This window comes from Catharus ustulatus, chromosome 1 (genome assembly GCF_009819885.2).
Source record: "Catharus ustulatus isolate bCatUst1 chromosome 1, bCatUst1.pri.v2, whole genome shotgun sequence".
NCBI lineage: Eukaryota > Metazoa > Chordata > Aves > Passeriformes > Turdidae > Catharus > Catharus ustulatus.
In genome coordinates, this window is record NC_046221.1 from 151,071,577 (window position 1) to 151,087,961 (window position 16,385).

The window sequence follows — 16,385 nt, forward strand, 5'->3', positions numbered from 1 at the left end:
ATTAGATGGCATCATTTTCGGCCTAATTGCGCCGAACAGGTCAGGAGATAATTAGTGACTTTCGGCCGCGTCTGGCAGCTGCGGGCGGATGTTGGGGGCGGAGGGAGGGACGGGGTAGTTTTTAAAATCACCCCAGCAGCTCAGGCCGGCCCCGCCGCCCCTCCTCGGCCCCACGTGGTCGCTCCGGGATTAATATCCGCACCATTCCATACTCTTCTGCGTTTCGTACATCTTTACGTGGGATTTTATTTTTTTTCCCCCCACCCTATAAGGCACCTGCCATAGACCCAGAATCTGTGAAGCTGCCCTGAAAACCTGTCCCTGTGACACCCGTGTTCCCGAGGCCGGGGCAGCGGGGCCCACACGCTCAGAGCCCTCAGAGGAGCCGCACACCGCCTGCCCCGCACGGCTGTGGAGCACAGGGAGCCGGGACACGGAGCTGGGACACGGAGCTGCGGGCGAGGCCAGCCCCCCGTGAGGGAAGTGTGTCACACGTGCCGCTGCAGCCAGGCACGCACACAGGTATGGGCACCTCGGGCAGGTGCTCAGCCCCGCCTCTGCTCGGTCGGACCGGCCGGCCCGGCTGCCCCGGGCCCTGCCCGCCACCCCCTGCCACCCGCCTCCCTCCGCCTAATGACACAGCACACAGCTGCCACGGGCACAACGTGACTCCAGAAGCTCCAGCCTGGGAAGCATAAAAAAAAAAAAAAAAAAGAGCCAACCCAAAAAAAAAAAACCAGCCCTAAATGTGCACAATCAAGTGATGAGTGTTTGTATTTCTGATGCTTTCAGGCCAGCTCACAACCCTCCCTCCACGTAATATTCAGGATGTTTGGGAAGGGGTATTTTTCTTTTAATAGGATGGCGTAGTCACAAAAGCTTTAAAGAAATAAGTGAGTGAATCGTCTACGGTAATAGCAACATACTCCGGACGGGGCACAGTGACGAAGTTCACATCAATTTTTAAGCCTGCCTGGCAGCATGTAGGTGCAGAACAGAGCCCATGACCCTTTTTGCTGTTTTGAAGCCATGGATAAGGCTGGTGTCTCTGCTCCAATTCAAGATCAGAGCTGTTTTTTCTCGCTAACGAATACCATGGGACGACAGAGAAGCCTCAAGCTGTTTTGAAGATTGTGCAATGATGCTTGGGAGCCTACCTGCTTTTGCTTGAGTGCTTTCCTCACTCATATTTCACAGGATGCGACAGGAAGGGAAATACAATCGAATCCGACGGCCGTGGTAAATTTGAGTCGAATCCTTCGTATGCCCTGGGGCTGAGGTGGGTGCCTCTCAGATAAGCAATCTAATCAGCTTTGCACTTGGGTCCCATCTGGAAACAGATTGTTGCCGGAGTACACCACCACCTGAGAAGCAAGCTTCAGGTTCGTTTTGAAGATAATTGTACAGACAAATTCAGGGAGTGTGAATTTGCCTGTGGTAATAAGATCTCTTTATTTTTATTCATAGTTAATTCGTTCATCCGAGGCGATTTCATGCCAGAATGCAGTCCTCAAACAAGAAGGACGATTGCACTGCCTGTGGCACGCATATGCATGGTGCCTGCCCGGCAGATCGGCTGCTGCGACAAAGAGCCATGAACCACCCCAGACATATGGGCAAGATAAGGAAGAGGCTGGAGGATATCAAGAACCAGTCCTCGAAGTTGACGAAAGTGGATTTCAGCCACAATGAAAGCATAAGATTGGCCACCGACGCCTTCTTGGATGGTGGGACAGACTCCTACCTCGAAACTCTCAGCAAAGAGGGTGAGGTGGATTTCCTCTCCTCGGTGGAAGCTCAGTACATCAAGGATAACGCCAGGGAGTCTTACTATGCACAGGAGTCCCCAGGGGCCGACGGGGCAGCCGCGCCGAAGCAGAACGATGCCGGCTCACTCCCTTCAGGGACCTACTTCCCCACCATTTCTGACAACAGCGAGTCGGCTCTGCTCCACACATGGATTACAGCAGAGAAGCCCTATTTAAAGGAAAAATCCACCGCCACTGTGTATTTCCAAACAGAGAAGAATAGCAACATCAGAGACATCATACGTCGGTACATCCACAAGACCACTCAGGTATGAGGAGAGAATTGCTGTTCCCTCTGCACTCGGTTGTTCCTTGCTCTTACAAGCTCAGGTGAACATGGTGTTTAACCCAAGGCAGCCCTGTGCATTGCAGCATAGCTTTGCTCTAGAAAATGGCTGAGAAGAACCTATTGTTGAACACAGGCAGTGCTTTTTAATTTTTTTTTTAACTCACACCATGTTTTTTCACGTTGGTGGCTTAAAAAAAGGCATTCCCTCTTCTCTTTTGTAATGCCCCATTCACCTAGCAGATTGAATGTGCTGTGCAAAGGACAGCTTGACTCTGTCCCTTCTCATGTACCTACAGCAGGATGGTTTGATCTGTTTAGACCACTGCACCATTAATGAGAATTAAGCCTAAGTGAGCTCTCAGCCATTAGGAATTTGTGGGAGATGTGGATGAAGGGGAAGCCAAAGAAAGGCAAGTATGTGTGGTATGTCAGAGGAAGGAAATTATTCAGAAAATAGACCTTTCATCCCTAATATGTTGTCTGTATCACTTAAAATGTTATGTGGGCTCCATACAGTCTGCAAAATAATTTGGCATGTGGGAAAGGTGCAGATGATGCCTCTGACTGCATACAGGTGATGGAGGCCACAGAGGTGCCAGCCCCAGCCAAAGCCAGGCCGCCCACACTCTGGGAAACCAGGAACTGAGCAGCTGGAGGGAAGACAGAAAACTGATGTCATGTGTGTTCTAGGAGCTCTCTTGTTTTCCTGGGAAAAAATCGTGATACTTCAGGGCTGTGTTCACCATCATCCAGGAGTTTTGCCCTTACATAAATTCAAAAGAGCAGCAGCAGTTTCAGCCAGGAATGGTCAGGGGCCAAGCCAGGATGCAATAGTGCTGCCCAGCTCAGACTTCCAAGCCCTCTGAAGCTTTGTTATTGTCCTGCAAGGGCAGGTGCTGGCCCTGATAACACAGAGGTAATGGCAGGGGAGAAGGATCCCCACTGGCACCTGCTCTCTCAAAGCCTACAAGTGCTTACCACACCAGGAGAATTACAGATCAGTCATTTTAAGTTGGAGGCATCAAAAAGGACACAGAAACAGAAGAAGTGCCTCTGGAACAGTAAAATAGGCATCAGGTAAAATATCAATCCAGACCAATTTTCTGCCTCAAGAAGAGAAAACTTGTATGCAAAAAATTGGGAAATGTAATATAAATCCATGGTTCACATGACCTTCTTAATAATCTAATTTACATTACAGGAGTGTGCTGAAGCAACACTAACAGTATAAATTTGTGACCTGCTTTTTGAGCAGTTTTCCAATGGCACCAATTATTAATTAGCATCTGGTAAGGGTCCATCCTGGACAGCCTAGTATTTGATATATGCATTACAAAATTAAAAAACAGAATAAAGACTGGGTTTATGGATCATCTGAAACTGGAAAGGATTGGCAGGGGATACCACAATTTTAAACACATTTGTGGAATTGGTGCAAATCAGAAAATGAAATTTGGGCAAAAGAAATGAGAAGTACTGAAAGTAAGAGAGGAAAGTCAGGTGCAGAAATATAAATTGGGAACTGATGGTGAAGAGCAGTACCAGAGAGAATGGTCTGAAGCTGGGGCATTAATAGGAAGTGTGGATGTGAAATATTTGACATAATTGTGCTTACCCAGCCATGGCAAAGCTCTTTCTGAAGCACCAGGCTTTGGCAGCAGGAGGAAGGTGGGATCCTCACTGCTCCACAAATCGTTTGGCTGCCTGAAGAGGACGCTGGCTGTGCAAGATGTGCCTGCTCTTGTAGGAAATCCTCATGGTGGCAAGGGGAATAAGCCTGCTGTTAGGTGTGGGGATAGGCTTTGCAGTAAGATTCAGAGCAAGCTGGAAGCTATTAGTAAGACAGAGCTACAGAGATGCTATGAAGTTTGTTTTGATTGAAGATGACATCCCATGAGCACAGTTCTCAAAGGTTCCCTCTCCAGTCAGAAACAAGCACGAGACCAGCACTTTCTGGTATGGTTTTATGTCACATTTACAGTTCCCTTGATCCACACTGGCTGCAGGCTGTGCATTTAATAGTTGTAAGGGCTTTTATGCCCAGTCCTGAGACTTTTACAGTTTTCTGCCGGTTGTGAATTGGGGAGTATGGATGTGTGGTCAAATTCCAACAGTTTATAAATCAGTGTTTTAAAGAAGATGAAGCTATTGGAGTCTATCACCCCACCAACAACAGCAGGGTGAGGTTTTTTATAGCCAGGGCTGTCCAGGTGTAAATCATAAAAGAGAAAGCATTGTCCAGGGATTCTTGCTGAATGTGTGTGGCTTATGACACGTAGTGAACTGTGTGGAAAAGGTCTTTTATTTAGCTACATCCTTATCATTCTGTGATAAGTATTTCAATATATTTCCTAGTGCTGAAATCTCACCTACAAATTCATGTGACATGCTGGGTTATGTGTTGTGTGATATATTGGCTTTATATGAGCAATAAAACAATGAGGCAATATGTTTAATCAGTTTAGTGATCCATGCATTTACAGGGAGAAAACCAGAAAAGATATCCACATATAACTGAATATTTGTATTTATTGGAATATTTTTTAAACAACTAAACTACATCACAGTGCCCTCACAGCAACCTTAAGTTATGTAAATTGACCCTGCTAATGCCTTTGCTCTTTTTCTGAAGGTGTTAGCTATCGTGATGGATGTGTTCACAGACACTGAGATTCTCTGTGACCTCCTGGAGGCAGCTAACAAGCGCATGGTCTTTGTCTACCTGCTGCTCGATCATGGCAGTATAGATCTTTTCTCGGAGATGTGCGACAAGTTGCAAATTCCTGAGGATCTCTTCAAGGTACTGTGGCTTTGTGAAGCTCTTAGGCTGAGAGTTGTCTGCCTAACTGCAGGCACTCTGAGCTAGAAGCATAGTTATGCTAGGGTCGATCCACCTTCTAATTAAAAGGGAGCAAGAGATTCCCTGAGGTAGTTTTAGCACCCCCAGTTCCTCTTTGAAGATGCCTGTATTTTCCCATGGATATTATAGAAAGGTAAGGCATTTCCATAAGGTCCCCTGATGAAACTAATCTTGGCCCTCAAGTCTCAAAACAGGATTAAATTTCCCTAGTAGAATTATCTAACCTAGAGTTATTTAGCTATCTAATAGGCATTAGAGCTGCTTCTGTTTAATAGCTCTGCAGCAGCTGTGGTCTGGCAGCCACAGGGACTCCTTTGCATGGCCATAGCTTGGTTGCACTGGGTGGTTTCTGATAAAATGTGTTAAAGCTCTTTAAAAGATAACACCTCAAATTTAGGTGGCTGCTAGTTTAATCTGCCTTCATCTCTGTCAGAAGGAACTGGCTTTAAAAGAAGCCTTCCAGGGATTATTTCAGTTGTTGCTTGAGATGCTGTAGAGCTCCTGTGGCATCTTCCCTGGGCATGGGTGATACTGCAGAGGCCACAGACCTCTGAAATGGCAGCTGTGGGCACACAGCAGATCTGAGGGCATCTTACATGCACCAGACACCTGGTTTTCAACAGCTGAATTCCATCCTAAATATATAAAGAAGCTGAAATTAATAATGAATGTGTATGACTGTTTCCATGCCTGTAAACCCTCACTCCTAAGGAGAACAAGCCTGTGCTATTTATTGTAAGTCTCCTGCTAAAGCACATAGGCTTCCACAAGGTGTGAGTCAAATCCTTGGTGCCACTCACTTACTAAGGCCTAGATTCTGTAAAGTGTGTGTATGGACAGAGAGTAGGGCCTGAAGGGCACTTGCTCAGGTACAAGGAAAGTGCAGAGCATCCCATGGGCCAAACTGACCTGCATCTCCCCTCACACAAGTACCTGCATCTGATCCCACAGGACAGCCTTTGTCTGGGCAGCTCCATCCCTGCAGGCCCAGATGGATTGGAGGAGCAGAGGTTTTGCCCTGCTGTGTCATGGCACAGCCAATGTAAATCAGGGGAGTACAGCTACAGCAGCTTGTGCCTGGGGTGTCAGTGGAAGGCAGGAGGCTGCTCCCAGCTATGGACACATCCATGCTCCTTTTGGCTGGGGTAGGGTCAGTTACTGTCACACAGCACTGCTCCACCTGCCTGAGATTCCACGTAGGTTTATACGCCCAGTGAAACCAGTGAGAGACCTTTGATGCCTCATTTGTGGGGGGGGGGGGGGGCGGGGTGAGGGGTGAGGGGGCAGGAGCTGGGTGTTCCTCCAGTCCAGGGGTTTTCCAGATGCCTTGAGGTCCCTTTTTGGGTGCCAGAACTGGGTGCCTTGAAAGGCTGACCTAGAACAGAGACTAGGCAGAGCAAAAGCAATAAAATAGGTATTTATAGAAAGGATGCTCTTTGGGCAGTGTAAGAGCCTGGCTGGGGCTACACCCCAGTCCAATCCAAGATGGATCCCAGACACGAGTCTTTACACTTTTATAAGTTTTGGTTCATCTACATATTGGGGTCCAACCACAGCCCCAGGCTATGAAGTCTCAGCCCCCTGGCTTGCCCCCTTTCCTTCGCCGTTGTTTCTGCTTTTTGGGTACCAGTTGTCCTTGATTCTCTAGCTAGGAAGGGATTGTTTTGTCTAACTATCCTGTGAAGAGATCTTACTAACACCTAATATGAAGTTTCAGAGTTACACACTGAGCAGCAGAGAATCTGAAAAATACAAAAGCTAAAACCCAAGGCATCACCATGACTAGGTTTCCTCTGGACATAAACCTTCAAATATCACATTGGAGAGTCCATGAAGAAATTTGACTTTGGGGCAGTGAAGAGCTAGAGGCAGTGGGGGAAAAGGGTCTTCCCTATCTGATTTTTTAATTAAAAAGACTTGTAATTCACTCAATTTTATTTTTATTTCCAGAATATTTCAGTCCGCAGTGTTACTGGAGAGGTTTACTGTGCCAAGTCAGGCAGAAAATTTTCAGGACAAATTCAAGAAAAATTTCTTATCTCTGACTGGAGATATGTCCTCTCTGGATCTTACAGGTGAGATAAGCCATTGCACTTCATGTCCAGGTGCTCTTTTATGATTTTTAGTATTTCTTCCCAAAAATGTGCCATGGAAATTTTTGTAAGGTAAGAAGCTTTTGTTTAACAAAAAACACCTCATGTTTTCAAATATGTGCCATTTTTCAAAAATCTACTTAACTTGCTTTAAAGCTGCTATTAGTTCTTTATGGAGCATGGGTTTTAATTTAAATGTTCAGAAATGTAAACAACTTTGCTAGTGCAGCCCTGGGGCAAAACTAGAAATGTGTACAGCTTAATATTATGCTTTCCTCATTGTTTGGGTTCTCAAGTGTTGTGATCATGAGACATGATACATTTCTGTTTCCCTCGGGATCCCTTAATGTAGCATATGTCACTCAGCTTATCTGAGGACTTGTTCTGTGACAAATTTAGTGATTAAAGGTAAAACAGAAATACTTCAGAGACTGTTTTTCCCTGTGTTTCATTAACAGGTGGGCAGTATATAGCTACATAACTGCTGTACCTTCATGTTTTCCCTTTATAAAAATTTTCTTTCTTTGTATGTTTGTTTGTTTGTTTGTTTTGTTTGTGCTGCTATAATTATTTCAGGTAGTGGATATAGCATCTCAACAACTGGATTTTTAAGTAAGACCCTAGATCCTCCGGTCAGGGAATTTCAGGAGACTCTGAGCTTACATCAAATAAATGAAGTTTCTGAGCATCACAGCTACATAGATATGTTTCACAAATAAGCAAGTTATCCTAGAAATTCAGGTACAAAAATACAAGAGGTGATTATTTAATTTAAAGGATGTGATTATTTTTTTTAATTCCAGTTTACAAGTTGGAAGCTTAAATGCCTCTGGTCTGGTAAGACTGCCACCAGGAAGTTTACAGAACGATAGTAATGAAGAAAAAAGTGAATTTTGGGGGATGGGCTGCAGGAGCTGAGATGTACACTAACACAGGCACCCACTTTTCATTCTATTTCCAAATGAACCATCAGACAAAACTTAGTGGACAATCAGGGTTGAAGGTTTTTTTATTGACTGTCTTTTGTTTTCTTGTTATTTTGGATGCCTTTTCATCCCTCGCCAAAGATGTGTTGAAATCCAACAGCAGACTTGTACAGAGTAGAAGTGAAGAATGTGGAGGAGAAGGACAGAACAAGATCTATTTTCTTGGGCAAAGGAGCTTCCTTTTGGCTTCTCTTTCAATACCAAAGAAACTAAAAACACTTGAAGTCCTGTGCAGTCACTTCTGCCTTTCTCTACTGCTGTTGAGTATCTTCTAATATCAAGTACCTTGTCAAACGATGTGATTCCATATCCAGCACACAAACAGAGAGGGTGGGGAGGAACAAGTGTACTTAAAACTATTTTAAAAAAAGAAATTTACTTCAGCATGTTCAGCACCAGTTTGCAATTCACATGGGTTATAGCTGGCTACCAGTATGTGGCATTTCTTGCTAGCTCTCACTTCATTAATCTGAAAGATTTTTGTTATGCCTAAATCTTATCTATCAACCTTTTCAGGTATAAACTGAATGATGTTGAGTGAAACAGACTCAAACTCATACAAATTTCACCAAAGTGCTAAGCTCTGCATGCTGTTGTAATAGTGGTGGAGGGAACAGGCTGAAGAAATAAAATAGCCTTTCAGGACATCCTCTCAATTTTTATTGCCAGTGTCCATGGTGAGGGGTTAGAATGCAGTATTTCTTTTAGAATGCAGTATTTCTTTTTGCTGTCTCTGTGTCACTCAATCTCATCTTATGGTAACTTGTATTTAAATTTTTTAAAATGAATTTGAGATTAGATAGTGCATGAACTCAGCATTCCTAAAGAAGCCAAAATGAAAACAGCAGAAAGCACAGACTTTGATCCCCAGGGGCAGCTGAGTATCTCCCTGGCTGCCACTCTGAAAGCCTCTGGCCTCTTCAGAGTCAGCATCCAGCAACTAACACAGACATGCTTTGCCAGCTCAGGTGGGGCAGGTTTCTCCCACACAGATTGTCCACCAGCAGGGAACACTAACATGTAGGGTAGCCCAAACCTGAGCCCAGTGTGTCCTTCCTTCCGTTTGAGGTTCCGTGTGTGTTGTGCTGCACATTGCTGCAGCACTGCAAACACAGGGATGAGAACATCCCTACTGAACTGCAGCTCCAGCAATGCAGAGAGGACACCCATTATAATACAAGTCCAAAGCTGAACAGGAGATGTGGGATTTGACTGAGACTATCATAAATGAGAGGGTCTGTAACAGGACATAGGACAAAGCCCTGCAAAGATGGCTGAGAAGTATCTATCTGTGACTGAATTTGTGATACAGTGTGGGCCCCAAGCCAGGCATCATTTCTTTGTGCTTTCTCTTCTTTTGATGGGCCTCACCCAAAAAAACCTGGGAGAAAAATGATCCCTCTGGACAGGTGGTAACAATAACAGACTTCTCTGAGCCTGTCCCAAAAGAGCACTCAGAATTGTAAACTAAGGAGCAAAACAAGGCCTAAAACCTAAACAATGCATTTTATCTTAGAATTAAGCTAATGAAAACCTGTTGAGTCTTTTATGCCAAGTTCTGTTTTGTTCTCCAGCAAAGTGCACAGACTATAAATTTCTGGGACTGACTACATGACAAGTGCACAAATCTTTGTCTAAAATCACAAAGGCTTTACCTTGTAATTTTGAGCTGACCCATTTGTTCTTGGAGAATCTCTGGGCTATTCATTTGATCTTTCTCTGTTTAAAAGGGTTACAGGTAAAATCAGTGACCCACAAACTAGTATCTGTCTGTCAGCTACTCCAGGAAGATACACATGGTAGTAAATTATCAGTATTGAGCAGAAGAAGTTTTTTCCTCTTATTTTGTTAGGCTTTTCAAAATAATTTACAAGTGTAATTGATTTTAATTTCTGTCTAAATTTCCTTTTATAAACTAGGTGTTATCTCTAGGACATAAATATAAACATGATACTTTAGACCTCAGCTCTTTCATGAGTTTGTAACCTTCAATGTAGATGTCCTGGAAAAATTGTGTGCATTTTTGTGCTTATTCCTGACCTGTTGTCTCTTTAACAGTTAGGTGAAGGACATGCAAAGGTTTGGAGAGCACTGCTTAGTGAATAAAGGACAAATAAAGCAATGTTGAGCTGGCACAGCAGATGTTATGATGAGCACAGCCAGCAGGGAGTTAGCTTGCTTGTGCTCTTTACCTTGGCTCCCAAGGTTTTGTCCAAATTTAGAATGATTTGAACACAGTGGATGAGAAGTACCTGTATTCTGGTAACTTACTGTGTGTTTTCATGTCCAGTCATAAAATGTACAGTATAAATTGTATGGGTGCCCAGTGGCATTAACTACTGATTTCTTCACTCCTCCCCTTGCTCTTGAAGCAACACTGTATACCTCAAACCCAACCCTCGTCAGGAATGCTCTGGACAAACAGATGTAAATTGTCTGTCCTAGTGCCTCAGTATCAGCTCGGGCTGTCAGTCCCACTGAGCTTCACAGGAGTTTTATCAAAACATGATAAGATTTTAAGTGCACACACCTACAGCCAAATCTGGCTCTCAGCAGTCCTTGTGCAAATCTAGCGTAGCTAATAAAGTCATGCAGGAATAACCATGGCAGAGTTTTGCCAACGCAGAATAACCTCAGGGTTAAATCCACCGCTGCTCTGTATCCTCTGCTGCACAGCTCAAGCCCTGGTCAGTTCAGGGAGTAATTACATTTCATTCTCCCAACTATACTCATTTTATTGGTGCTGCTGCTGCTCAGACACGGCAGCCTGCGCAACACAATCAAGGTGGCTTGTGGTTTTGTAAAAGCACAAATTTATGTTTGCTGAGTGGATTAGGGAAACACATAAAAGAAAAATAATTTTAAAGCTGTGGGTTATCCTAAGGTGTGTCTCTGAACAACCAGAATTAAAACTATTGTGGTGTTTCTCCCTTACTTTATAAAGAAGTATTACGTTTATTTTTGGAAATGCTGTAGGAAATATTTGTAATTTCATTTTCTCTGTAGTGAAAAAAACACTTGTCAGGTGTGGCGGCTTGTTTTGTGGTGTGGGACGTGACAGGAAGGTTTGGGTTTTATGTGTTTCTCTTGACCAATGCAGAAAGATTATGGAAAAATGAAAACAAAGGATGGTTCTTTTTTCCTAGTCTTTTTCATGTCATTTGGAGTGGCTGAGAGTGGTATGGCATGCTGCAGGGTACAAGGTACAATTGATGTGTGTGCAGATAAGACGTGGCAAGACCTGAATTTAAGACTGTGCGTGGAAGAGAGGTCCCCAAGAGACGGGTGTAAACTCCTTTCCGTGGAACAGACACCCGTACCTTGGGTATTGTATCTGACATTTATCCCTGCAGTGCATCTGGATCACCACTCCCTTCAGGAGGTTGCATAACTTTGCAAGGTTTCCTGAAGGTTTTAGAGGCAGCTGCAATAACAAAGATTGATCCAAGTCAAAGAGCACTGATGTGAACTGACCTGAAATTCAACTGCGACACCATCTTCATCCTGTGTTTAGACAAGAAGCTTCAGCAGTGAAACACATTTGCCTTTCACATCACCCCTGCGGGGGATCTGCAGTTCCTGATGGCCGGCGTTCACTCTAACCTTTACCTTGTCTCTCCTTCCAGCTTCACGTGGCTGTGTGGCCAGGTTCACCGCAACCTCCTCTCCAAGTTCACGGGCCAGGTTGTGGAGCTGTTTGACGAGGAGTTCCGGCACCTGTACGCGCTGTCCAAGCCCGTGCGGGGCCCCAAGACCCCGCCGCGCAGCCTCCCGTTCCTGTTCAGCCGGAGCTGGGTCCCCCCGCGCAGCCTCCCCTACAGCGACGAGGGAAGCGCCAACACCCTCTCCGACCCCTTCAGCAGCCTCTCCGCTGGCAGCACGCACCAGAGCAAGCAGACCCCGAGAACTCTGATATTCAACAGCAACTTCACCCCCCAGTCACCTCTCCACCGAGTCAACTCCTTCCACAGCTATGTCTCATTCACTCCCCCGCCTTCACAGAACGCCATCCAGCCTAACTACTATCAGCCACACTACATGCCCGAAAACTCCACGGTTCCCTACAACAACATGAACATTTACAGACCCATAAGGCTCAGGCAGGAGGAACCCAACAGGACGGGGTTAAACTCCTCCTGGAGATGCCTCCACAAAGCTAACCTGTTTGCATAATAACCACCTTGTTTGGAAATGCAAGTAAATGTAGTGAGGACCTGTTTAGCAATCGCTTGTGTACTGATGAATATAGAAATTCTGTATAATACAAATGAGGATGATTTCAAGCCTCTTGTTTTGTTGCTTATGGATGCTTCATTTCCCTGATGAAAAAGCCAAGGCTGCTAATGTGTGAACCTCAGGTGCATCAGGATCCCAGGAAGAACACATCTGAATAATGCTGCTCACAGTGTAACACTGCTGCTGCCTATCACCTGCCCCTGGCAGCATATTTGTGTACCAGAAGAACAGTAACTGTTTTTCGTATGTCTCAGCAACTGAAAAGGGGGTAAGGCGCAGTTTACTACAATGCATTGAATAAGGAGACTGAAGGCTGCTATTTCCATGGCACACAGAGATGATGCTGGCAGCAGCAGCTACCTTTGTGCTCCCATCAAACCTTAATCTTGATTTAGGGGGACTGCCTTCAGGCTGGCAGGGAAGCACAGGTCCTGCCACAGCAGTGTCTCAGAGCTCTCTCTGCTTGAGCTGCACAGCAAGGACGGTTCCCAAGGATTCTTAGGAAGGGGCCTGGTACCCTTGACACAGCCTGAGACAGTTCCAGTTATGGAAGACACCTTACATTCACTGAGTACTTTCACTTCCACTGGTCAGCAACATGGGTGTGTCCCAGCACACTTGGTTATGAACCTCCAATCCTACCAGCTCAGGGCAGAGCAGCTGTGAAGGTTCAGAATGAAAAATGAAGCTGAGTTAAAGAAGCAAAGTCCTACTCGTAACACACCAGGACTGAGTTGCAATTCATTTGGATGGACACATGGATCTTTGAAATCCTTTCTGTGGTCATCTGATTGAACATGAAGTTAAAGATATTGCTGAGTTCTTCATGGCCTCTAATTTTTAAACATAAACTGGGTGTCTGTAGTGCCCATGGGACTAGAGTTACAAAGGGAGTTACAGAGGTTCAGCAGCTTGAGCCAAGCCAGAAAAACTTTCTGCAAATAATCCATGAAAACTAAGGAAGCTTACTAAGTAAGCAAAAGTAAAAAAATTCATTAAACAAAGGATTTCCATCCAAAGTTATCCAGATGTCTGACAGCTCTTGATTTTTTTCTACACCTGCTTTGTATCATCTCTCATCTGCCTCCAACAGAAAACACACTTGCACTTCTGGTCTGTTTTCCCTGACTTCTCACCTGCTCAAAAAGGAATACAATTCAATTATGTAGACTGTGGATGATGATAATTGTATGCAGGTGAAGAAAGTTTCTCATCCTTGGACAAGCAATCATTTTGGAAGCATATCTGTAAAGTTTAAAGAACATTGGGAAAGGTACAGGATGGACACATTCCTGCTCTATATGGGTGTTAATACCAAATTTTGGAGTCCATAATAATAATCAACTATTGCCTATAATTGTAAATTCTGTACATAGCCACATTTTTTGGATTCCTTGGGGAGAAGGGAAATTTGATTTTCATTCCTACAATAATTCTACTTCATTATCTGAATATAGCAACCATTCAAATAAAAGACATTTTTTCTTCATATTCTCTTGTCCTGTATACCTTACTCTAGTCTCTTCCAAAAGCTGAATGAGTCCCATGCAGTCAGAGCCCAGATGAAGAAGAAACATATTTTGTTTCTTCTGAAATCAACAGGAACAGAATTAAGGCGTCCTAATAGACTAATTAAGATTTTCCTTCCAAATGGAGTTTATTTCACTGATCCTGTAGTGGCCCATCTGGGGGGGGTACAGAGGGGGAAATTTGTAGACCTTGATTTCCTCAGACCAGGTCCTGTGAAGTCCATGAAGGAGCTCTTTTCACCTCTGTGAGGCAAGACAGTTCGCCTTCAACAATTTTGGAGAACATAGCTAATGAAAAGTAGGTGAGGTTCAAGCTAATAATCCAGAAGAACCACTGTGAGTTAAGAGTTAATTTCAGCTGGATCAGGAAAACAGCTTGTGTTGGTTCAGGCAACATCTGAACCTGAACATCAAGTGAATGAAATTTCAGTTTTGATGGAAAACAGTCAGTTTACAGTTTCAGCAATGAGTTATGCTAAAAATCCCAACAGGCCCCACAACTTAGTGGTAAAGAACGTTTATAGGAAACTGCAGGAACTGTCACAAAGGCCATGGCAGGTGCTGACCTGCCCTGTCCGTCTGCAAGGGCTCAGATAAACTCAGCCACCACACCATGCACCCTCCTCAGGTCTGAGGATGACAGCAAGCTGAGTGCTGCAGGTGAGTCACTTGAGGGAAGGGATGTTGTCCACAGGGAGCTGGGCAGGCTGGAGGCCCACATGAACCCCATGAAGTGCAACAAGGTCAAGTGCAAGGTCCTGCAGCTGGGCAGGGGCAGTCCATGGTACATGTGCAGAGTGGGGGATGAACGGATTGAGAGCAGCCCAGAGGAGAACCTGGGAATACTGGATTGTTTACTGGACATGAGCTATCACTGAAGGCCAGACGTGCCCTGGGCTGCATCCTGGGCCCGTGAGGGAGAGGATTCTGCCCCTCTGCTCTGCTCTGCTGAGACCCCACCTGCAGTGCTGCACCCAGCTCTGGGCACACACCCTGCAAAGGCCACTAATGACCCTCCCTAGTGACTCAGGATCTCATCTGGCCTTTGCTGAGGCTTTGTTGGATTGCCCCTGGTGCCCTCCTATCTCATCCTGTTTTGAAGGAAGATGATCTAGGTGGGGCTAAAAAGCTTAAATAAACATAGTCTATACCAACCTCCAGATTATTTACAGAAGTGAATTTCTAATTAAAAGTGATTTTTTTTGGGATGTTAAGACTTTTGTAGAATGGGAGGACCTGTGGAGGGCAGGGTGGGCCTTCAACAGGTCCCAGCAAAGCCCAGGTAAGACCTCAGAGCACTCTGGAGGGCAATTAAGTCCCCATGTGGGCCCTGCAGAGCCTAGCAAAAGCCCCAGGGCTTTCTGGAGGGCAACTCTGCCATGTCAGAGCATCACTGGCGATGACAGCAGTGAGGACACTCCTGTCAGGGCTGGTTCTGTGCATGTCCTCACCACGGGGAGCAGAGAGCAGGCAAGTGCCACTGCCCAAGGGACTGCTATGCACCAGGAACCCACAGGTGCCCCCAGGTTCACACCCTGGAACTAAGCTGGATGAATAGGCTGGGCTTGGCCAGGATTTTCCAGTGTCCCTGTGTCTCTTCCCCAGCCAGAACTAGCCCTGCAGGTCTTCCAGCTGGTGTCCAGTGAGCAAGTGCGGCCCATTAAGGTGGTTTGGAATGTGCATCCTGGTGCCTGGACATCTGGATCCCACTGGTAATTGCTGCTCACATTGGAGGCACCCAGAGGAGCCTGTGCTGGAGGACATTCCCTGTGCTTGCTGCCTGAACCTAGGAGCATTTCACTGATTGTTTCTTCCACAGGCTGCTTCTAGTCCCTGGGACTTCACCTGACTTCCATGACTTCAAGCATCATGGAGAATGGCTTGGCAACCACAGCAGCCAGTTCCCTCAGGACTCCAGGACACATCTCACCAGGTCCCACAGACTTGGGTACGTTCAGGTTCCTCAGGTGCTCCGGACCCTGATCTCTTACAGTAGGAGGGACTTTGCCTCCCCAGTCCCTGCCTTGAGAGCCATTGACTCAAGAGGCAGAAGAGGTGAGGTTGCCAGTGAAAACTGAGGCAGAAAATTCATTGAATACCTCAGCCTTCTCTGTGTCCATTATTAGCAATTTGCCAGTTCTTCCATGGGCTGCCTTTTTTTTTTTTCCTTTTCTTTGTGGGACAGACAGTTCCCTGGTCACCCTGTTACTCCTAGAAAACAAAGACCATCCAGGTGTTACTCCTCCCTCAACCATTGCACACCATATTCCTTCTCCTTTTCCAGGACCCTTGCTAGGCCTGCCAACTGCACCTCCATTCCTGGGGAGATGACAGAGCAACAGATCTTGGAAATTATTTCCAGCTTGTCCTGTGATGGACAAGAAGGTGATGGGGAATAGTGAACAGGTTTGCCAGATGAGGCAATTCTACCTTACCATGTATCACATAGGAGGCAGGAAGGCCAACTGACTCATATCAAAAGAACCTGCCTAGGGCCAGTGCTCAGAGGGTCTCACCTCCAGCATTCCAGCCGCTCATTCCAACACAGAATTACATCCAGCTTGATGGGAGTCCTGAAGTACTG

The 16,385-nt window shown here is 45.5% G+C and overlaps 1 protein-coding gene across 1 annotated transcript; it reads left to right on the forward strand.

Annotated features, from left to right (window-relative positions):
* The first annotated feature begins 447 nt into the window (after positions 1-447).
* On the forward strand, positions 448-12,916 carry FAM83A (family with sequence similarity 83 member A). The gene is made up of 6 exons (XM_033070053.1): positions 448-522; positions 1,198-1,382; positions 1,468-2,077; positions 4,730-4,897; positions 6,908-7,032; positions 11,663-12,916. Exons 3-6 carry the CDS (start codon positions 1,502-1,504, stop codon positions 12,207-12,209), a joined length of 1,416 nt encoding a protein of 471 aa, XP_032925944.1. The 5' UTR covers positions 448-522; positions 1,198-1,382; positions 1,468-1,501; the 3' UTR covers positions 12,210-12,916.
* The last annotated feature ends 3,469 nt before the right edge of the window (positions 12,917-16,385 follow it).

Excerpts from the sequence above, each read along its gene's own strand:
- FAM83A (XM_033070053.1), top strand. The coding sequence starts at position 1,502 with ATGCAGTCCTCAAACAAGAAGGACGATTGCACTGCCTGTGGCACGCAT. Across the intron at positions 4,898-6,907 it reads TTCCTGAGGATCTCTTCAAG|AATATTTCAGTCCGCAGTGT; the intron begins GTACTGTGGCTT and ends TTTTATTTCCAG. Across the intron at positions 7,033-11,662 it reads GTCCTCTCTGGATCTTACAG|CTTCACGTGGCTGTGTGGCC; the intron begins GTGAGATAAGCC and ends CTCTCCTTCCAG.